We start from the raw sequence: 22,123 nt of genomic DNA on the forward strand, positions 1-22,123 counted from the left end.
AACTCGGTAGTGTTATTTATATTTTACTGTTTCAGAAATATATATTCTTCTTACTTATATTTAAATTTAAATTACACTGAAGGAAAAATACTTATACAATAGAATAACTAATAACTAACTCGTATTGAGCTGATCTAAATAAAGCAACTCTTGAAATTTTATATTAAAATCCTTCCAACTCTTAAAAGTATTGGAATAATTCTTTTAACAGTTGTAGAATGAAATTTGCAAAGCAGGATTATGTATGTTTTTAAAAGAAAGTAAATTTCTTAAAAACGGGACAAAGTTTTAATAAAATCCAATCAAACTATTATTTATATACAAGATGAAGTAGCATAGGGCTTCCTAAACATATGGCTAAAATAAAAAAATATGTCGATTAGAAAACTAGAAATCATAGATTATTGTAAACTTCTGGTAAAAGATTAGTTAGAATAAGCACGGCTTACATTGCTAAAATGATGTAGTAACCGGTGGATTTTATTTTAATATCCAGAACATTTCTTCTAATAATTCAGATAATAATTTATTGTTTATAAATATTACCTCACATATGAAACTCATACTGTTTCTATCTTTTTATTTCCATTATCTAGTAAAAAGCCAGCCTCCGTGGCGCATGTATTAGCGTCTCGGCCTTTCATCCTGAAGTCCCGGGTTCGAATCCCTGTCAAGCATGGAATTTTCACGCAATAAAAGAGTAACCATTTAATCTCATTCTCTGAAGCAATAGGTAACTTTGGTCCCAGAGGATAAAAAAAATGATCTAGTATAAAAATTATTTAGAAACATTTTACTTCTAAACATATCTTCACTATAATACTTGATGAATGTAAAATATAGCGGTTTATAGTTTTCAACTAAACGTTATTAACTACTCGTAATACTAAAAGTTACAACACTTAAGTTATTAGTTATGAATTTTATATAGTCAAAATTTTATTAACTGCTAATTTTCTTTAAAATACAATCTTTTCAAACTGAATTATCTAATTAAACTTAATATGAAACAGAATTTTAATTAAATTTAAGTTTTAAAACTTAGTTTTAAATAAAACTAAGTAAGATATGTGATATATATATATATATATATATATAGAAATATAAAACCGATATATACATGAAGTTGATAAATTACATAAAGGTAGGATAACTGGTACTGAAAATAAAATTGATAACAAAAAATTGAACCTAAAACACTTCAATGTCTTTATGTAATCTGTATTATTTATATTATTTTCTGATACATCTATAGGAGATTTATTTTTGTAAACACAAGTACATAACAAATCTAATATATTTATACAAATTAAATGGAAAATTTAAAAAACTTTCCGGCATTAATTGAAGACAATTGGTACATTAATTTTATTACTTAACAGTTTTAGGCACATTTTATCACCATTATAATCACATTGACTTTCTCTTAGAGTAAAGTTAAGTCCGTTGAATAAAGAAAGCCACGACAATCCACTTCATTCTTCATTTTACTTATTAACCTTGATGTTGGATATTGTTATTCTTAGGAAGGAATATTCCGTTTTCTTAATTGTCGTTCATTTTATTTTTTTTTAGCCCTATCATGCTGCAAATAATTAAAAAAACCTCTAAGAATATTCTGGCCAATTCTTTCAACGACCTCTGAAGGAATTAATTTGTTTTTTAGGTAGAAAAACTTATATGCATTATTAAATTAATTTGAAAACACACTTTTATGCTGTTGTTTATTTATGGATTGTAATTTTATTCAAAATATCTCTGATAATATTTACGATATATTTATTAAGAGCCTTAATAACATTTTCTATCAAAAATTATATGACATGCTAATTAATGAATGTTAGACGTATAGTGGCTTCTGTTTGCTTTTTACAACAATCCGTATATACTGTTGATATAAACATGCTAAACCCACTCACATACAGGATATATTCCGTTTTACGAGTTACATTCATTCACCGCAGGATGGTGAATGAACATCATTAACCTCAACAAAAAAATATTAATTAGTCTCTTGTACCGCAAATGTTTAAGATTTAAACAGGAGCTATAAGAAAGAGTAGGACATTAATGGAAAAATAAACAAATTCATATAATCTTTTGTGAAATAATACCTATATACGAGTATAAATGACCTTCGAAAGTAAAGTAAAATATATACACAGTATACGTAGAAAATTGACAAAAATATTTTTAAAATAATCACGGTATTTCACTTATTGATTTATTGTGCAGTAATTATATTTTTACGTAAATAAAAATTAAAAGTAAGAAAATGCTCATTTTTATTTTGTTAATAAAATTATCTTCACATTAAAAAATAAAATTTAATACTGTAGCTAAAGATACACTAAAACTTCAGGTAGTTTAATACTTAGTAAAAATCAACGAAACAATAAATAACGATAAAAATATAACTAATGAAATAAAAATATTTTATAGTTTTTTTTATTTTATTTTTTATAAAAAATGGTTGTTATGTGCTGGAAAAGCTTTTAAAAGTGTTTTTAATTCTTTTAAAAATTTAACGCTGTACGCTTACAGTTGCAGTAAACCACAGAACAATGATATATCCCATCAGTTAGCGAGTTGAATTCAGTAAATGTAAAACCGTTGAATATTCATTCAAAACTGTTACTAGTTAAAATGAATAGATGCATATAACATTCTAAATTTGCCTCGCTTTCAAATTGTCTTATTTGACAGTAGGATCAATTTTTGTATGAATTAATTTCATCCACTCGCCCGTAGGGTAGATGAGTATGCAAATTGTACTTCTGCGGTGTATTGATAAGGAAAGTCCTCTTCACAATACAAAAGTGAGGGCAACAGTTAATAATATAACGACAACCGCAACGAAAATAAATAAGATTACATAAGGCGATCTATGTTGATTAAAAGCGTGTTCATGGATGACTTATGTTTATATATAAAATATAGGCTGCATTAAAACAAATATAAATTGTTTAATTAAAAGACAGAATAATCAATTGCTGATGTTAACTTAATTAATTACAAGACTCAATGTGAGAAGTCGGAAGGAGGGTGAATAATGAGTTGCAAAAGTAGGAGTGGGTGAGACTCCTCAACCAAGATAATGAAATGTAAACGAAGATGAACCCTCCGCTCGCTTGCCTGCATTAAACAACCCTTGTTTTTCTTTTCCTCTTCCGACACGTGACAACAATGCCAGGGCAAAATCCTCTAATAGACGGTGTAAAACAGGGCCAATAACGGATGAAGATAGCGCAGCAAAGCTATGGCAAGACGTGCTTTCTTTATATACAAACAACCCCTCCCATATTTTAGTGTCCTGAACAGCTGCTAACTCTAATGTTGAAAGAGAAATTTAAAACGGTTATTGTGATAAATTACATACTTTAATGTTAAAAAAAGAACACACTATACGGTTACGAATATTTTCGTATACTGCGAAAAATAATTTAATCGTCTGATATTTTTGAAATGACATAATCAGTTTTGCCAACTAACATGATAAACTAATACAACCTAAATATTCTATTATACATTTTTTAAGTTGTTAAAGCTCTATCTCTATTGAAAAAAAGCTGCAGTTTCTGAACACTAGTCGAAACTGGATTTACGATGTGAAAAATTGGATCATGTTTTAAAAATGTATTATACTATTACAAAAAAAGCTGACAACAGAGTTGTAAAACTGTCCCCTCACACGGATTTTTTTGTAATGCACGGCTTACACAACATAAAACTTAATTTAAAATACATATACTTTTTTAAATATAATATTTTTTGTTATTTAATCCAATGATTCTAACTAAAGCGCACGCGCGCATACCGTACTTCATTGTCACGGGTGTGATGGTACTAGCAACCACATTAAATACGGTTTTACGTTTTAAATATTATTCATTTATTTATTTCTACCGTTCACTTGTGTTGTTATAAAAAACAGACGACTACCGCAGCTGTACGTCAATACTAGACCAACGCTCCTTGTGGTGAGAGCTGGAACTAACGACGGACTATATCCACTCAGCCACTAGTTTATTTAGAGCATATTTTGTGGTTGGGGTACAATTAAAAAAAAAAAAATTTCTGGCCAATAAATGTGCTTAAGAAAAATAAAACCTTAATTAGGGGAAATCTGGAGATACTTAGGGTGAACTTGCTCTACACTCCTTGACCTTTTAAGATGAAAATTTTAGTGGCATCAATTCCCGATATATAGAAGTAATCAGACCCAGTTTGGTTAAAATCGGTCGAGTAATTCCGGAGCGTATGAACCACCGAAAATACACACGTATATGCGAACATTTTCATCCGGGTTTTGTGGTTTTTGAGTTCCTTAGGTGTCAAAATGTAAAGTTACGGTGAAAACCGCATATGACCAAATTGGACCGATTATAATACCTATACTTTCTACAGCTATAGCTTTTCTTTAGCTCTAGGTGCGAAAGTAAAAACAATTATATATACACTTTTTATTTCCTCCTCTTATATTCATTAGCTCCTGTCAAGTATATACTTTATTTTTAAGTAATTTATTTTTCTGCAATCAATCGTCAAAAGTATTGTGATCATAAGAAAAACTATATGGCTAAGAATAGTGTGTCGGCAGATCATCCAATGATAGCCCACCTCACATACAATATTCGTAATATTTATCATCTCTCGTGATACAAAGGAAGCAGTTGGTCAGTTAAACAAATATAACAGAAAATAAAGGTAACCAATAACAAAGAAATAAAGTCAGATAAGGGAGATATTAATAATAAAGTCAGAAAATATTAATCCAAATAAAGTCCCAAATATTAAAGTCAGATGAAGACAGATAAATGAGGTATAGATTCTAAAGTTTTAAAATATTTTTAACATAATAACCACAGTAAAATCACGGGGCATAGATCCTATGATCACCCATGTCTTCAAACATCAGCGAGATCCATTACGATTAGCTTCCTCAATTGTCTTACTTCCTCGCAATTGATAAGTAAATTCAATTTCAAATAATTCACATGCTTTTCCAGCCTTGTTATGTAGTCCCTACTGGTTCTCCATATATCTTCACGAACACATAGCACACCAAGATACCCGTGCACCTCATCGTTTCTAGCGAATCATGGAGTCCCTGATACTATCCTGAGGACCTTGTTTTGAAACCGTTGGATGATCTCAACGTTATTTTTTACAAGTAGTCCCCCCGTATTTGTAGTTTTAAGTATATTTAAGACCAAAAAAATTAATTTCTGTTTTTATTTTCTGTAATGGTATTATTTTAGGGTGCTAGTACAGTACTATACTTAAATTTATTTAAGTATATACTTAAATAAGTACTTACATTTATTTAAGTATTTATTTGTAAATAAAATAGCAAATAAAAAAGGGTAAATCATTTTCATCAAAGTAAACTAAGTTTATTAATTAATTAAATTATATTTTAGTAAAGTGTTATACTTTTCCAAATGCTAAATTAGAAGAGATTTTAATAATAAAATTTAAAAATAAAAAACCTATATTATCCTCATCTCCGTTATACTTAAGTATATCTTATATAATTTTTTTCAAAACTGTTATTTAATATGTAGTCATTTTATATCTTTTATATTTTTTTTAGTTTTTAAACTGTGAAGATGGATTTTAAAAATTGCCATCTTTACTTTATAATTAACTGTATATTTCATGTCACTATTCTGATCAATTTTTCATCAGTTTCCTTTGATTCATCCAGATAAATGCTGAAAGTCTTAGTTTATACCCATGATATACGCTTATCTAATATACGCTATCTAAAGAACAATTTAGATTCGGATTAACAGTACAAGGTGAAAAGATAAAGATGCTACGATTTGCTGATGATATAGTAATTCTAGCCGAGACTAAGAAGGATTTAGAAGAAACAATGAACGGCATAGATGAAGTCCTGCGCAAGAATTATCGCATGAAAATAAACAAGAACAAAACTAAAGTAATGAAATGTAGTAGAAATAACAAAGATGGACCACTGAATGTAAAAATAGGAGGAGAAAAGATTATAGAGGTAGAAGAATTTTGTTATTTGGGAAGTAGAATTACTAAAGATGGACGAAGCAGGAGCGATATAAAATGCCGAATAGCACAAGCTAAACGAGCCTTCAGTAAGAAATATAATTTGTTTACATCAAAAATTAATTTAAATGTCAGGAAAAGATTTTTGAAAGTGTATGTTTTGAGTGTCGCTTTATGTGGAAGTGAAACTTGGACAATCGGAGTATCTGAGAAGAAAAGATTAGAAGCTTTTGAAATGTGGTGCTACAGGAGAATGTTAAAAATCAGATGGGTGGATAAATGAAGAGGTATTGCGGAAAATAGATAAAGAAAGAAGCATTTGGAAAAATATTGTTAAAAGAAGAGACAGACTTAAAGGCCACATACTAAGGCATCCTGGAATTGGCGCTTTAATATTGGAAGGACAGGTAGAAGGGAAAAATTGTGTAGGCAGACCACGTTTAGAATATGTAAAACAAGTTGTTAGGGATGTAGGATGTAGAGGGTATACTGAAACGACTAGCACTAGATAGGGAATCTTGGAGAGCTGCATCAAACCAGTCAAATGACTGAAGACAACAAAAAAAAAATGATATACGCACACATCCATTCTCGATGTTTATCCTTTCTCGATCATGATGAACCAATCAGATTTCATCCATATTTATTTAGTTACAGGTAAAGGTTTAGTTTACGTTATTTTGTTATTTATTTGAGAAATATACTTTAATTCAAATAATCAGGTTAGTTTCCAATTACTTTCCAACATAATGGTAAAAACAATTACAAAGAGGAAGTTCGTTTGGATCAGATTCAGGCAAATATTACTGATGTATCATATTAACAGAATTTTTATTTTTGTTTTTTTTTTTAACCTCCGGTCTACCGTTAGGTATTGCTTCAGAAGCTGAGATAAATAATTTGTAGCATATGTGAAAATGTCATTCCTGACCGGGATTCGAACCCAGAACCTCCGGATGAAAGGCTGAGACTACCACTCACGCCACGGAGGCCGGCCTATTAACTGAATTTTAATGAATAATGTAAACTGATGGTATTAAAGTTCTTAAAATTAGAAAATAAAAAAAGATCTAATTCTATGTCTGTAGAATTATGAATTGTATTTTAGAGGTTACATGCATTTTAATTTGTGGTTTTAGGATAATCGAACTGCTATTAAAAATACTAATTATATATGAATCTCCTTACTAGGTTTGCAGTTACGCTTACGTAGTAACTGTTGATTTATATCTTATTTGTTTTTGATAGATAAAATACTGGGTTACATATTAATTAGTTTTATATATATATATGTATATATATATATATATACATATATACAATTGTCTGTGTGTAAAGCAGGAAATTACGATCATTTAGTTAGTTATTTTTACACTACTAAATACTAGCTATCTACAGGTAAATTTGTTTTAATATCTCTGGATCATTTATAAAAGAATAATTTAACAGCAGTAGGTAGGCAGCGGTAAAACATAATAATTTCAGTAAATAAATGTACTCCTTAATTGTCATATTCTGCATGAAATCTAGCTCCAAAGAACAGACCGTCAGATCGAGGATCATTGCCCAATTATTACCAGCATTTTTGACGATTTATTTTGCTACTCCGATGTAAAAAGCATAGAATAATTATCATTCGCTAATTGAGTGAAGTCAGCACATTAACTGAAACACTGATTTTAGGTAAAAATATAAATATTAAATATACTTGTCTGTATAGACATATTATCAGATGTTAAATTTTATTATTATTTTTTTTTTTTAAATGATGTTTTTAATTACCACTTTATAATAGTCTTGTTACTGTTAAAGTAGACTTGAATCACTCTCCTTCTACTTGTACGATGTCTCAGTATATAATTGACAATCAATATCTATTGAACAATTTAAAATAAGGTACATGAATATGTAAAGGATCTTATAGAATTCCTTATCAATTAAATACTATCAACAAAACAATCGCATCAAATATTTTATTTAATATATATAATATATTCTGTAATATATTTATAATTATAAGCATTTATTTGGATATTATTATAGCTATTATACTTTAGCGCATTAGCTACATACAGGTAGATATATAAAACTAATATTTTATGAAAGTATTTATTACGTAATCGATTAACTGACACTGTTTCGACATTTTTCTTTTAATATTTCTTTCTTCTTGCACGCATGTGAGAAGTACTGAGATAAAAATCCTGGTATAATGAGGAAAATTCTTCGTGCTATCCAGAAATTTAATTTATTGATTCCTGGTTATTATTTCGTATATCAATACTTATTATAAGTTTTCTATAGAGCAACTATATAAATATAAAACAATAATGAAAAATAACAATAAAAATTATATTTGAATAATTTAGAAAAAAAACATTGTGAACAGACTTATAGAAATATAAGACATTAATTATTTTCTATAAAAGGAATACAAAATAATATAACTCAAAAGCAATTATTGATGAATAAAATAGAATGAATTGCATTTAAAAAGCCGTTTGTGCACAAAATGATACATGAACAAGCCCTATTGTACCTTTTCAAAATTATGTATAAGAAAATCATTCAAAAAAGAATTAATAAATCAGCAATTTTTTTTTTGTTTCAGATCCGATGTCAATGTGGCATGGAGGATGAGGGACAGGGCTGGGGATCACATTCGGCAGGTGGAGTAAGGTTCCACCTTCAGCCCTGGTCAACATGGTGCAGCAGTATGACCAGTCAACATATACGAATAGTAGCGGTTGCTGTACTCCTCGCTTCTATTACATCTGCACAAGGAATGTGCCCTGCAAGATGTTACTGCAGGGATGATACTCTTCAGGCTTCTTGTGCCGATGCTGGACTCGAAGTGGTTCCGATTCAGTTAAATCCCGACTTACAGGAAATTGACCTTCATGGAAATAGGATAATTAACGTCGATTATACTCTAAGAATTTATCAAAACCTTCGCCATTTGGATATTTCGATAAATAAAATCGGTTATCTCGGTAAACATAACTTTGAGCTGCAGGACAAACTCTTAGTGTTGAATATTAGCCGTAACCAAGTGGTGGCTTTGAAAAAAGGTGTTTTCAAAGGATTAAAATCTCTTCGAACATTAGATTTAAGTCATAATGAATTGCAGGAAGTCGAACACAGCGCTTTCCATGAAACCGTCCAACTGGAAGAGCTGGACCTTTCTCACAACAAGATAACTTCATTTTACGATGATACGGTATTTAAAACGTTAAGAATGCTTCGAGTTCTCTCCCTTACGGGAAACGAAATTTTAGAAGTGCCCAGTGCAGTGTTCAAACACCTTCCAAATCCCTCCTTAGAAGTAGTCGAGCTATCTAATAACTTGATAGGAGTACTTGAAGAACGGTCTTTTCCTGCGTTAGTTTTTAAAAATTTGCAAATTTTGAAGTTAGCTGCCAATGTAATAAACGATGTACACGGATCGAGTTTCAATTCCCTTCATGCATTATCCCATCTTGATCTTAGCTACAATAATCTTAGTAATGTGCCGACTCAACAGCTGGCCAAATTAAGTCGTCTAACAGAACTCAATCTCAGCGGTAATGCATTCAATGTTATCCCTCCCGTAGCCTTCCAAAGTCTCTTCCAGCTTAAGGTTCTTCGGTTGTCTTGGATGCCATACTTACATCGGATAGAATCAAGAGCTTTCGTAGATAATATTCACCTAGAAACCGTAGTAATGAACGACAATTTGTACGTAACAAGATTTCCTTCCCGTATATTTTTTGGCAACCCTCATCTATTGCATATCTCATTAAGACGTAATTCGCTAACTACGTTGGATGAATCTCATTTTCCTTTAGACAGACTCAGAACGTTAGATGTTTCCGGCAATCCTTTTAATTGTAACTGTTCTTTACTTTGGCTATGGAAATTAGCAGAACAAGAATCATCTCTCGGTGATAGCCCAATAATTTCTACTAATGAAACTTCCCAAACTAATCAAGAAGAAACAGTTCCTTTAAGGCTAACAGTGGACGATTTGCGTTGTGATATGCCGGAAGCACTGCATGGAACATTACTAATAAATGTACCAGAATCTACTGTTCGCTGTGATACAACATGGACCACAGTAGCAGTAGTTACCGCCTTCGTGTTGGCTTTATTCGCAGCATTTTGTATCGTTTTGTTATTGATAGGGACGGAACGCAGTTTCTGGACATGCGGTAGAGATAAAGAGCAATCCCATTCAAATACTGCGGAAACCCATAGATTAGCAACTGGACCTCCCGTTCTGATGTTGATGCCCGATAAACAAGGGTATATGGAACCTTGGGTTCCGGTTCCGGTTAACAACGAATACATGACCACAAGCCGTAAGTCACCTCATATCGTGTACGTGTGAACTACAACACCTTGTCGAATAAAAATAATTTAAAATAACTCACTATAGACTAATTACAGTGAATGACTTGAATAACATTGGGTTTATACAATGATAAACCGAAATAAGGTTTAGTAGTAATAACTGAAGTGCACTTCTTCACACATAACGTGTTGAAATACAATATTGTAATAAAATGTTACCTTGATGAAAGACGTTAAAAATAATATCAATGTATATAAAATAAGGCTATTATGAATTTATAATATGTGTACTAATAACATTAAAATTCAATGTTTATTTATTCTTGGATATAAACATTAAAAATGAGGCAATAATTAAAATGTACTAGTAGAAAATAATTACGCAATCAATCGATAAAATTAAAATTTTGTAATGTTTTCAAAAAATGAATAGTTTATTTTTTTATGTAATTTTTTTTTAAATTAAAGTATTTATTTAGCGTATCTAGATAATATTTCTGGTAACATGTGTTCAATTTTTTTTTTTTAATGAGTTTACTTTAAGGTCTTGCTTGATCTGCCTGAACTATTATACGGTCGTAAACAAAATAGCTGAAAAAAACAAGAAAACTAATTTTAGAGCGGTATAGATGTGTCTGTAAGAGGAAAAAGAGAGAAATACTCATATATGATGATTGTCTCGGCTTTTACATAGTACATACGGGTAGATCTTTAACGCACACCACAATGAGAACATAAAAGCCAGTATAATAAACAATCCGGCTTTGCTGAACACTTCAAAACAACAAAACCATATATAAACAAACATTTGGTTAGAAATTCAACATTATTAAAATAAATGCAACTAATTAAATACGACTAAACAATATGAAATTTAAACACAGTACGTGCTCCCTAAACACTAAAACGAATATTCTATACAAGTAGCAATTTTGACGCAATATTCATAGTATAACTTGTTACAGGTTTCTATGACGCCGCCAGCTATTTTACGTAGTCACAGAGAGCTGCTAGCGTTAACTAAGGTTTAGTAAATAATACGTAATCATCATTCAGAACAGTTATTACAGTTGTGATTATTTTTGTAACTCACCATGCAATTTAACATGTCTTAAATTAATTTCTTAAATAATAATAATAATTAATTTTTTTTAAGCGCTAAGTTTTTCTGGATCGAATATGGCAGTAGATTTATTATCGTTTACTCATCATTCAATTGATACGCAATTTTGCATACAGGTTAATTCCCATTTGAAATGATGTGCGATTCTATATTTTATTTGAAGTAAGAAAAATAACATATTATTTTTATAAAAAATTTTTTTTTTTTTTTTTTTACTTTTTAGTTATTTTTAAATAAAATATAATCAATCCCCTTGTTAGAGAATGTATTTATACACAAATTAATTTTTTTTTTTTTTAAATCTGTATTTTATAATAGAAGCCTATCTTCAATCTTTGTTTACTACTATTTTATGTGTTACTTACCTTAGCATCTAATGAATTTTGTTATTACGAATACAAATGTTTGGAATAACAAGTATTGAACGTACATAAGGATTACAGTTAATACATTAACAAACATATTTTTATAACAAAATAAAATATAATGTTATCAAACAGATACGATAAATAACATTTCTAAATTATATTTAAATTTAAATTAAACAATTCTATTACGAATCTATGTAGCATCAATTAAAAACAAGAACTATGCCAATCTATCTTGATGGATTGACAAGCACTATAATAATTCACGTACATGATCATGTATTATATTATTTTTAAATGAGGGAATAATATATCTTATGTAACATTAAGAAACACCAAAAACAACCCATAACATATACTAATAGTTTTATCATTAATTTCTATTACAATTGTTCTTTATTACTTAATGAAATTGATGTCTCTTTAATTAAGTTTACTAACACAAATGTATATACTTGTAAATTGTACATTAGTTTCACTCAAGTACAGTTACCTTAAAGTAGACAATTTTCACGTACTTTTTTTAAAATTATTATTGGAAATAAAAAAATAACAAAATGTAAATAATATTATAATAATAGTAATAATAATAATAATAATATTGCATTAATGAATATTTATTTATTTTGTATTTGGAAAGATTTTGATTGGTTTATATATGGGATGAATAGCTTATTTTACTATAAAGATGATCGTCACAAATACTCCAGTGTTATAAAATTATTATGATTTTTTTTTTTTTGTAATTTGTTTTTAAATAAAATAGACATATTTAATGTTATGTATAACAATAGTTATATTTAATTTTTTATAATAATTAAAAATTGGATTTAACTTGTGGTAATTAAATGTAATAATAATAATATTAAAAATGATAAATAGAAGTAATTATTTTTGTTTATGTATATATACATGTTACTTTAATAAGACATACACGTTACTTTAATAACATTATTGATTTATCATATAGTGAAATCTTTTCTAGGTTACATCACTTGAAATTATAAAATGGGCTTTTTAATAAATAAATAATTCATATGATTATTTAATTACTTGTACGATTATCGTAATTAAATACATTCCTAAATTGAAATTATTTTAACGGAAACATTAAATAAATAAGCATCTGTAATAAATTTTTATAATTAATTTATGAAGTTTTAGAATTTAGCGACATTATTATAAACCAATAAATGTATAATTATTACATTCATTATTATTGACAATTGGTTTATTGTTAAAATCATCACCAAACAGCTGTTTACGACTGATTTTCGAAGTCGAAGGTTCTGAAGTTCACATCCTAAGAAAGGTACTGATATTTTACGTTAATAAGATATTTTTATAGGGATTTCAATACTCGATATTGTATGGGTGATTTGGTTGTTTTGGTTCAACTAACTACTCATTTCATCCTTACCTCATTAAGCCGTAGGGTGTTCATAAGTTGACCAGATTGCAAAGTACACCCGTAGAATAGAAAAAAAAAGTTTTAATATTGGCAGTGATATACATTACAGTTACAAACATTGATCTACTGAAAATGTAAATTTAATTAATGATTCTTACTGTGTATCATATAAACAAAATTATCGATTGTTATTTGACTGTTTTACCGTAGTAATTTACTATTTTTTTTCACTGTTTTAAAAGAATTGTTATACTACTTATCCCGCACTCATATAACGTACATTAAAAATATATTTATTCGCGTATCAAAATTTTAATTTCTTTATATTTTGTTTTATAATTACTCAATATTTCTCATAAGAAAACAACATTTTATAATTTTTAGATATGTGTTTAAGAGTCTCTAGGTAAAGTATACATAATTAATGTTTGATAACTTCGTTATTTTGACGTAATAAAAATAAAATTATGATTTTATTTTCTTTAATTATATGAAATTTTTCTTAATTTTAATTTAAAATCTCTTTCTTACATTTTTAAAATAATCTTTTTCATACTTAACTCTTCTAAAACATAAAAATTACTTTTTCTTTATTAAAACAAATTTTAATTTGATTTTTCAGTAAATTTTAATTTAGTTTGTGTTAGTATGATAGTAAATATGTATTCCTTCATTCAACATCATCATTACAAAAAAAATTTCAAACAATTAACCAAAATTTGGTAAATAAAGGTTACACCTGCTTGGCCTTCATTGTTTACGTTTTGAATTAATATTAATTACAAATAGTTTGGCCTCTTAAGATTTTTCTAGAAAATATGTATTTACCAATATTTGGTAACTGAAACAAGTTTTTCACTTTTTAGATTTATTTTTTATGAAAGAGTGATGTTTCGTCAAAAGGTTTCACTGTATTGTTTCTATATTTTCAATTTATCAAATAAATTCTATTAAAAACATAGATTATTAATAAAAAAATAAAATGCTATTATAATTTAATTATATTATACATGATATGTGATTTTAACTGTTTGTGTATAAATTTAAAAAAAGAAATAGTTTTTATGGTGTGTGTAACTTGAGTATTTTTATGACAGATGTATATTTTTTAAATTGTATAGATAAGCAAATAACATAGTAAAATCGAATAATACGGAATATTTACTGGTTGATATCGGATATAATATTGATTAAACTGCTTCTATTTTATTTATACTCGACCATTAAATGTTCCGTACATAATTACATGCTGAGATAGAGTGGAACTTAAAGCAAAATAAATCTTGCTGAATGTATTCGCAATGCAATAATGTAATATAAATATTCATAAGTAGCTTTCTGTATCTCTCATTAATTATCATACGTGGATAATACCTTATAATAACTCTTATGTTTGATATTATGTAAAATATATTTTGTAATTTCTATTTTTTATCTTATTATTTTATATAAAATAAAAATTATAAATATAAAACTTCCCTAAAATATTTATATTGTCACTGTAATTTTTAAATATTTTATTATTATTTATATTATGAACTAGATTATTCTTATTAATGTCTACATTAATATTTAATATTACATAAAGACTGATGCCTTTGTTATGTTGATACTGGGGGTATATTAAAGATTTTATAAGTATATTATAATAATAACAATTGTTTGGTTAAAAATTGATAATTATTAACTGTATTATTACGCTCAGTGCATATTTAATGAAATTAAAAAAAGAGGATATATTGTTTCAGAATGTTTTGTTAATTTATGAATCTGTTTTAATTTAATTTTCTGCAATAATAAATTTTCAGGCTGTATGTTTTCATAAACTTCTCATTTCTAATTTGCCTTATAAATCCTTAAATGTATTTACTTTTTTTTCTTTAATAAATTATTTTTTTTTTATTGTACTGAAAAAATTGTTAGTTTTGATATATAAAACTCATACTTATTATCTGCGAAGGTTTTTACATATTTTTCATAGAGTATAAGAAGTTCAACATGTTCGATGATAATAATTGTTGCACTTCATTAATGTTATACTAATTAAATATTAACAACCAAAATAATTTTTAATATATTACGTCGTATTATTCAAAATCCTTATTACTTGTAAGTATCTCCTTAATAATAACATTACATTATTATTCTGAATAAATTAACATTTTTGTTCCTTACTGTTGCCACTGTTCATATTAGTTCATAAGAGTGTAATATGATGTAATGCAGAGAAAATTTCCTCAATTCGAGTACATCGTCACCATAATATGTTGGAAGCTCTACTGAGTAACGTTGTTGTCATAGTGTAAGGATGATTTTTTATAAATTTTTCTTATCTTTATGTTATTAATTTTTTGTTTTTTTATATTTTATTTCTATTTTATTGCCAGCCTCCGTGGCTTAAGTGGCCTTAAGGGCTCCGTGGTAGGGTCTCGTGATACTTCCTTTCCGGAGGTCGCGGGTCGAATCACGGTCAAACATGGCATTTTCACACGCTATAAAATTGTCATTTCAGTAATGAAGCAATAGCTAACGGTGGTCCTGGAAGCTAACAAAAAGGAAAAAAAATTATCGGTTATTTATAAAATGTATTTATACATATAAATGGATCGTAATATTATGCGGCCATAAACAGTGTACTTATTTACTATTGTCGGTCTAAAGGAGGTTCTTAGAATATTCTATTCATTTTAGAATATTAGAGTTTTTGTTCATACGACAGTTCAGTGTGACTGTAACATTGAAACATAACTATGCTGTTTTAATTATAATCAATTTCTGTAACTGATATAACCAAATACAATACAACTGTAATCAATTCAGTGTGATCGTAAGTAGCTACTTACAATCACTACAGTGATACTATAGTTTGTCTAAATAAAAATAAAAGACACATCATATTAATCTGCTGTTCTTAAGAAAAATACTTGTTTGATCTGTTTTAACTAACTAATGCTATAAAATATTATATTTGTACGAATATTCTTCAATAATTTTGGAGAGATGCAGGAGATCTGGATCCACCTTCAGTAATTCTGTAGATTAAGGTAAAACTTTACCTCCAATACCGAAGGTAACAGTTTTAAACGCCTGCTATTGCTGAAATTATCATAGAAATAACCTGAAATTTTATTATAATAGTATTATTTCATGTTTAAAAAATGATGTGCATATTTACATCATAAAAATTCAAAACAACTGTATTTTTAATGTTTTTTTTATTTTAAATTTAATAAAAGTGTTTCATACTATTACAAAGTTCTTAATAAAATAATGTAAAAGAAAAATGTACACACACACACACACACACACACATATATATATATATATATATATATATATATATATATATATATATATATATATATATTAAGCACAGATAGAAGTTCATTTAAATCAAGTGGATCCAATATAACCAGCTAGTATAAAATAAATTCCTTATTCAACGCGTTTTATCATCTGCAATTCGTATGTAGGCTGCATTCAAGGTTAGTGAGTGAGAATAACGCCTCACTTTTTGACTAAGTTACTCGTGAGACTATTAAGTCTGGCTGCTTCCAGCTTCCTGACTGTTTTTGAATTTTCTTAATTAAACTTTGCCTAGTTAAAATACATAAAACATATATATTTAAGCTAGGAACAGTCAAGTATCTGATATAATATTTAATGAAGTTTACATTAATTAGTATTTTAATTAGTTAAATTTTTAATAATTTTTTTTCAAGTAAACTGTATTCCTTTCTGAAAGTTAATACGATAAAAAATAAATTTTGGTTTATTATGTGTTTAAAAAATTTTAACCCATTAATCTTAAAATAAAATCTTAAATCTATTTATTAGAATTTGCATAGCAATATAAATAAATTAAAATTATAGTAGAACACCTATTAAATTCCAGTTAACAATTTTAGCGTAAAATAATTAGCATTATATCCCAATATTTAGTAAACATTCCTTTAAAATGTCTGTCTGTAATCAAATATAAAATTTTACATTATACATCCTACATTTAAATATAACATTTTTAAGTATTAATTTTTAAATCATTATTAAATATTTTTCATGGTGGTTATATGTTATGATCTAGTATGTTAATTAAATCTAACGTTTCACCATTTGATTGTAATGTGACGTATATAGGACAAATGGGGCGAAAATTTTAAACAAAATCTAATGAACACATAAATACGAAAAAAGGATTCAAATTATGCTACATATTTGACAGAAAAAGAAGATATTCCCAGTGAAATAATAAAATCCATGAAAATATTATATTATGTAGAAAAAGTGAAACGTTTATATAGTCTAGAATAATTGACTAATGAACCAATAGACACTTAATTCCATGTAAAGATTAAAGTTTTAAAAATCATTAAAGTAAAGAATCAGAAGGATTAGATCCAAGAAACTGTATTAACGTTTGAGCGAGAGGGACAAAGCAGAAGAGACCATGACTATAGTGATGGGTAGTGGAAGGAGCTTCCATCGAGAATGGAAGTACTACGAAACGCGTCAACTATGAAGTTAGAATAGCAGTGCTAGGAAGGACAAAAGACAACAGTCAAATCAATAAGAATAATACCTAATACGTAAGTTACACTGACTATCAAAATTATATTGATACCTCAGACAAATATAAAATAAAAAACAACAAAATTGAAAATTGCGTAAACGAAATTAGCTGTCTTCGGAATAATCAATTTCAATAATGATAGATAGCGTCTTTCTCAAGTTAAAACTAAACCGAATGAAGTTTCTCTAATTCCTAAACCAACTTCTAATATTAAAATAGTAATACTCCTGAAAGAATCAAGAGGTATCAAGTCACATAAGCCTCTGGAGAGTTCAAAGCTCTGCACCTACTCATTTGAATACTCTCATTCAGCCCCTGACTCAGAAGAGGTGTTATCCTCAGTTTTAACATTACAAGTATCTATTAACCATTAATTTCTTCCTGGTCTTTTTTTATAATTCCCTTCAGACCGATGTTTCAGGTGAGTTTTCCATCCGAAAAACCAAATTTATCCTCATTTGTAAAATTTAAATGTACCAGTATCCACATATGGTAATTCATATGAGAGGTGTGTTATGAAATGCTTTTAAATCCTAGAGAACACTACGTTAAAAATAAATTAGATGCTGTTACATTTTATATTTTTTTGTTCTACCTTATACATTTTTTTACTTATATTATTAAGACCTTTGACAATCAAAAATCATCATATACGTTTTTTATGCATAATGAGAAGAAATATTATTTAATATTTTTACCTTTTTGAAGAAACAGTGTAAAAAATTAATTGAAAATCAGTATAAGCTTTACAGGGCTGATTTGCACTGTTAAGAATTAAGGTGGTAAACCTCCATATCCAGGCGCGCAAGACATGTGATATGCGTGGGACATATCCGGACCCTGAGTAGGATATGGCTGGGAAGGGTAGCCCCCCTGGGGAGGGGTATCTTGGCAATCCAGACGGGACCGTTGGGATACTCTTATGATCGAGAGGGAACTCCGATGGAAGGGTCCGTTAGGTCTCTAAGTTAGGGGGGGCGCTTCAACGCCAAGAAATATGGGCACGATCGAGGCAACGTCTTTTTAGGCGATTACCAGTCGTCCCCATAGTGTTTAAAAAAAGGGTAAAAAAAAACTTCACTCAGACGTGTTAACATTTTCAACCTTTCTCTATTCAACCTGAGCGTAACTGGTAGTACATTCTCCTATTGGAGAAAGTGAAAGAAAGTTAGGCACGGTGGTAGCAGTGATACCTAGCGGCCCCAACTCGTAATTAAATGAAGGGGTTCTACCATGCACCTAACCTTATTTCAGGAGATAAATTTTAATAAACTTGATATAACCTCTCAATGAAAATTTATATTATTTATAAGTATTTAATTTAATTAAAGTGGAATAATTTATATTATTTAAAGTAAGTAATTGAAATAATAAACAAAAAGTATTGAAATCTAAAAAAGTAAATCTGTACATCAGAAACTGTGTAAAAGCGTTTATCCAAACTCACAACAACAATAAAATTGTTAAGGTTTTGGAGATAGTTTACCGTCAGTTGAAAACATCAAAAATCGAAAATCAAAATTCAACAATTAATTTATGTATAGTTCTTCAAAAAGACATTGTCGGAATCAAAAAGTACAGATATGTATGAAAGGCGAGATAATAATTGTTATATATTTTTCCTACTTCATTTTCTCAAACACAACAATATACACTGTTAAATATTTTATTCCTCTACTAATATTGTAACTAAATGATAGAGCTTTTTAATACAAAACAAATATGAAATCATCGATAAATAATTGGAGATAAACAATTTTTTTATATACTTGTATATATACTTAAAAAATAAATGATGTAATAAAAAATTAGTCAAATTTTCTGCAATATGTTGATTGAAAATGCAAAACCTCTTGCCAGCTCGATTTCATGCTTTAAACGACTTCAAAAATACTAGTAATTCATGATCAATAAGCGAGTGTTGTTATACTTTACTTGCTTTTGAAAAACGTTAATTCCATGTGCAAATCAAGTGAGTGATCATTCTATAGTTCTAAATCCTAATTATTCCTAGTTATAAGCTAATCTACCTTCGACATGAATTTTTTTCACTAAAATTATGAATTACATCTTTGAGACTTAAGCTGTTATTTTTATTTAAATTATCCGTTTTAATATCTACGTGTAAAACTAAATTATTTTCTTTGTGCTGTTAAGCATATTTACATTTACCATTTACACAAATAATTGTGTATTGGATAGTGTGTTCTATAATGTTTTTGAAAAATTCGTAACGTTCGTGAAAAATTCAATAGCATCGTGTTGTTGAATTTTGAAATTCTCTTGTACAAATGTTCTTATTTCTATCACGTTTACGTTTGCTTTATTTGTAAAATTTTTAAGTGACGTATATAATATATAATTTTTCGGTAATTTCAGGATCGAAACCAAATCACCATTAGATAATCCGTGCAATTCTCTATCTTTTACGTGGTTTATATCACTTGCATCATTCGATACTTGGCACTCATTGATGTTAGGCATAAACCAAATATCACCCTTGGCTTTTTTAAATTCATTTTTCCCTCTTCAAGAACTAGAAGATCAGGCCTATATTTACATTTTAATCTATTGTATTCATGTATTGCTTCAGAATTCGGCTCGATCGTGGATGGATCAAAATTGATCAAATGCAATTCCTTAATAGACGTTGTTCTTGAAAAAGCGTCGTATACTTAAACAACTGTAAAAATATTATTACCAGCATCTACGAAGGCATTTTTTATACCGATTCCTTGTGATTTATATACGGTGTCAGCATAGCTTAAACACATAGGAAATTGTTTTGCATGACGAAAACTATCCATAAATTCAAATTTAACACTTATTCTTTCAACCGTACGTTCTTCCTCAGAAAATAATGTAATCGTTACTTGTTGAATAACATTTTTATCATCGACTTTTTTTTAAACATTTTACAATACGTACGGTACAATCAAAAAATCCTTGAGATACATTGATATTTCTAGTCAACATGACTTTAGCACCAATTCTTGTAGTAATTATCTTAGGAAGACCTCTAGTCGTAGAACAATTTTCATCATCTGATTTTAAAACTTTATTGATTTTTTCCTCAAATAGGTTGCACACTGTAATGAATCATAATTACCTAATTCAATTTCTTCAAAAGAGATGCGTCTTAACATTTCAGTATTTAATGTTTCACACATGTAACGGGTTGCTAGAAAACATAACGTATCTATTGTGAGTTTGTCGATGTAATTGCACAATTCGAGCAAATTCTTACAGTAGTCAGTATCTGTAGAAACAAATTTTCTAGAATTAAATTGTTTTAGATCGTCATTCTATAACTAACCGATTCTAATTCGAGATAGCACTTTTGAATATTCTAAATAGTTTTTTTTTTTATCGCACATTGATATTCAATTCATTGTAATGGAAAAGAATCTTCCATAAATCAAAGGCACCAAATAATCCTAAGTATCTGTTAGTTTCATCTGACGTAATTTTAATGTAAGTTGGATTGTCATGCACTGGTTGAAGTTGCAACAAATCTCCAAATAATGAAATGTGTCGTTTTCCAAATCAACCCTCTTGTTCATCAGAAGTGTCGAATATTTCACATAATCTAAGATTTATATATGAAAGTTATGTTAGATATCATCAAAATTTCATCAATAATTATTAAAGGTGTGTTTTTCAACTTTTCTCGTATTGATTTCAATGCCATGTCTGACAATGGTCTATATTTTAGAGTAACATCATGTTCTACAGGCCGTTGAAAAAGTCACTGGATTGTTAGTCCTTTGATGTTGTGCGTAGCGATACCAGTTGGAGCAGTTGCCGAAATACTTTCATTCAATTTTTGTTTAACACAACACCTTATTGCGAGGATAAAAAACGTTTACCAGTTTCTCCTTCACCACTATTAAAAAATCTTAAAATTTGATCATAATAGTTTTCTACACATTTTGTTACTTATCAAGTATACGTTTTTGATCTTCATTTAATTGCGTAAGATTATAGTCCATCTCAAAATCTTCCAAGTTTTTGTCAATTTCTCTGTAATCTTTCATTGCTTCATTAGAATATTGCCTCAATAGGACACCATTCTAATGATTCATCGATTATTTCCGAGTCTTTTTCGTATTCTTCTATTTTATTTTTAATGATTTCCTCAATATGCTCAAAAGACTTATGAATATCCACTAGTTTTTCATGGTATGCCATTGCTTTTGATAAACTATGTTTTAGACTCTGGAATGGCTCTGCATACGTGCTGTATCCATCTTTCAAAGTTTCTGACTTTCTCCAGGATTTGAATAACAAAA

At 28.4% G+C, this 22,123-nt stretch overlaps 1 protein-coding gene across 2 annotated transcripts in view; it reads left to right on the plus strand.

Annotated features, from left to right (window-relative positions):
* Positions 1-15,075, plus strand: part of LOC142333996 (uncharacterized) — a 402,091-nt gene extending 387,016 nt beyond the window's left edge. For both annotated transcript variants that reach the window (XM_075381664.1, XM_075381670.1), the window contains one exon: positions 8,639-15,075. In XM_075381664.1, coding sequence (XP_075237779.1) covers positions 8,657-10,396 — 1,740 coding nt within the window. In that variant the 5' untranslated portion in view covers positions 8,639-8,656 and the 3' untranslated portion in view covers positions 10,397-15,075. The remainder of the gene's footprint in view (positions 1-8,638) is intronic.
* The last annotated feature ends 7,048 nt before the right edge of the window (positions 15,076-22,123 follow it).

The sequence above is a fragment of the Lycorma delicatula genome, chromosome 1, assembly GCF_047948215.1.
Source record: "Lycorma delicatula isolate Av1 chromosome 1, ASM4794821v1, whole genome shotgun sequence".
NCBI classification, from domain to species: domain Eukaryota; kingdom Metazoa; phylum Arthropoda; class Insecta; order Hemiptera; family Fulgoridae; genus Lycorma; species Lycorma delicatula.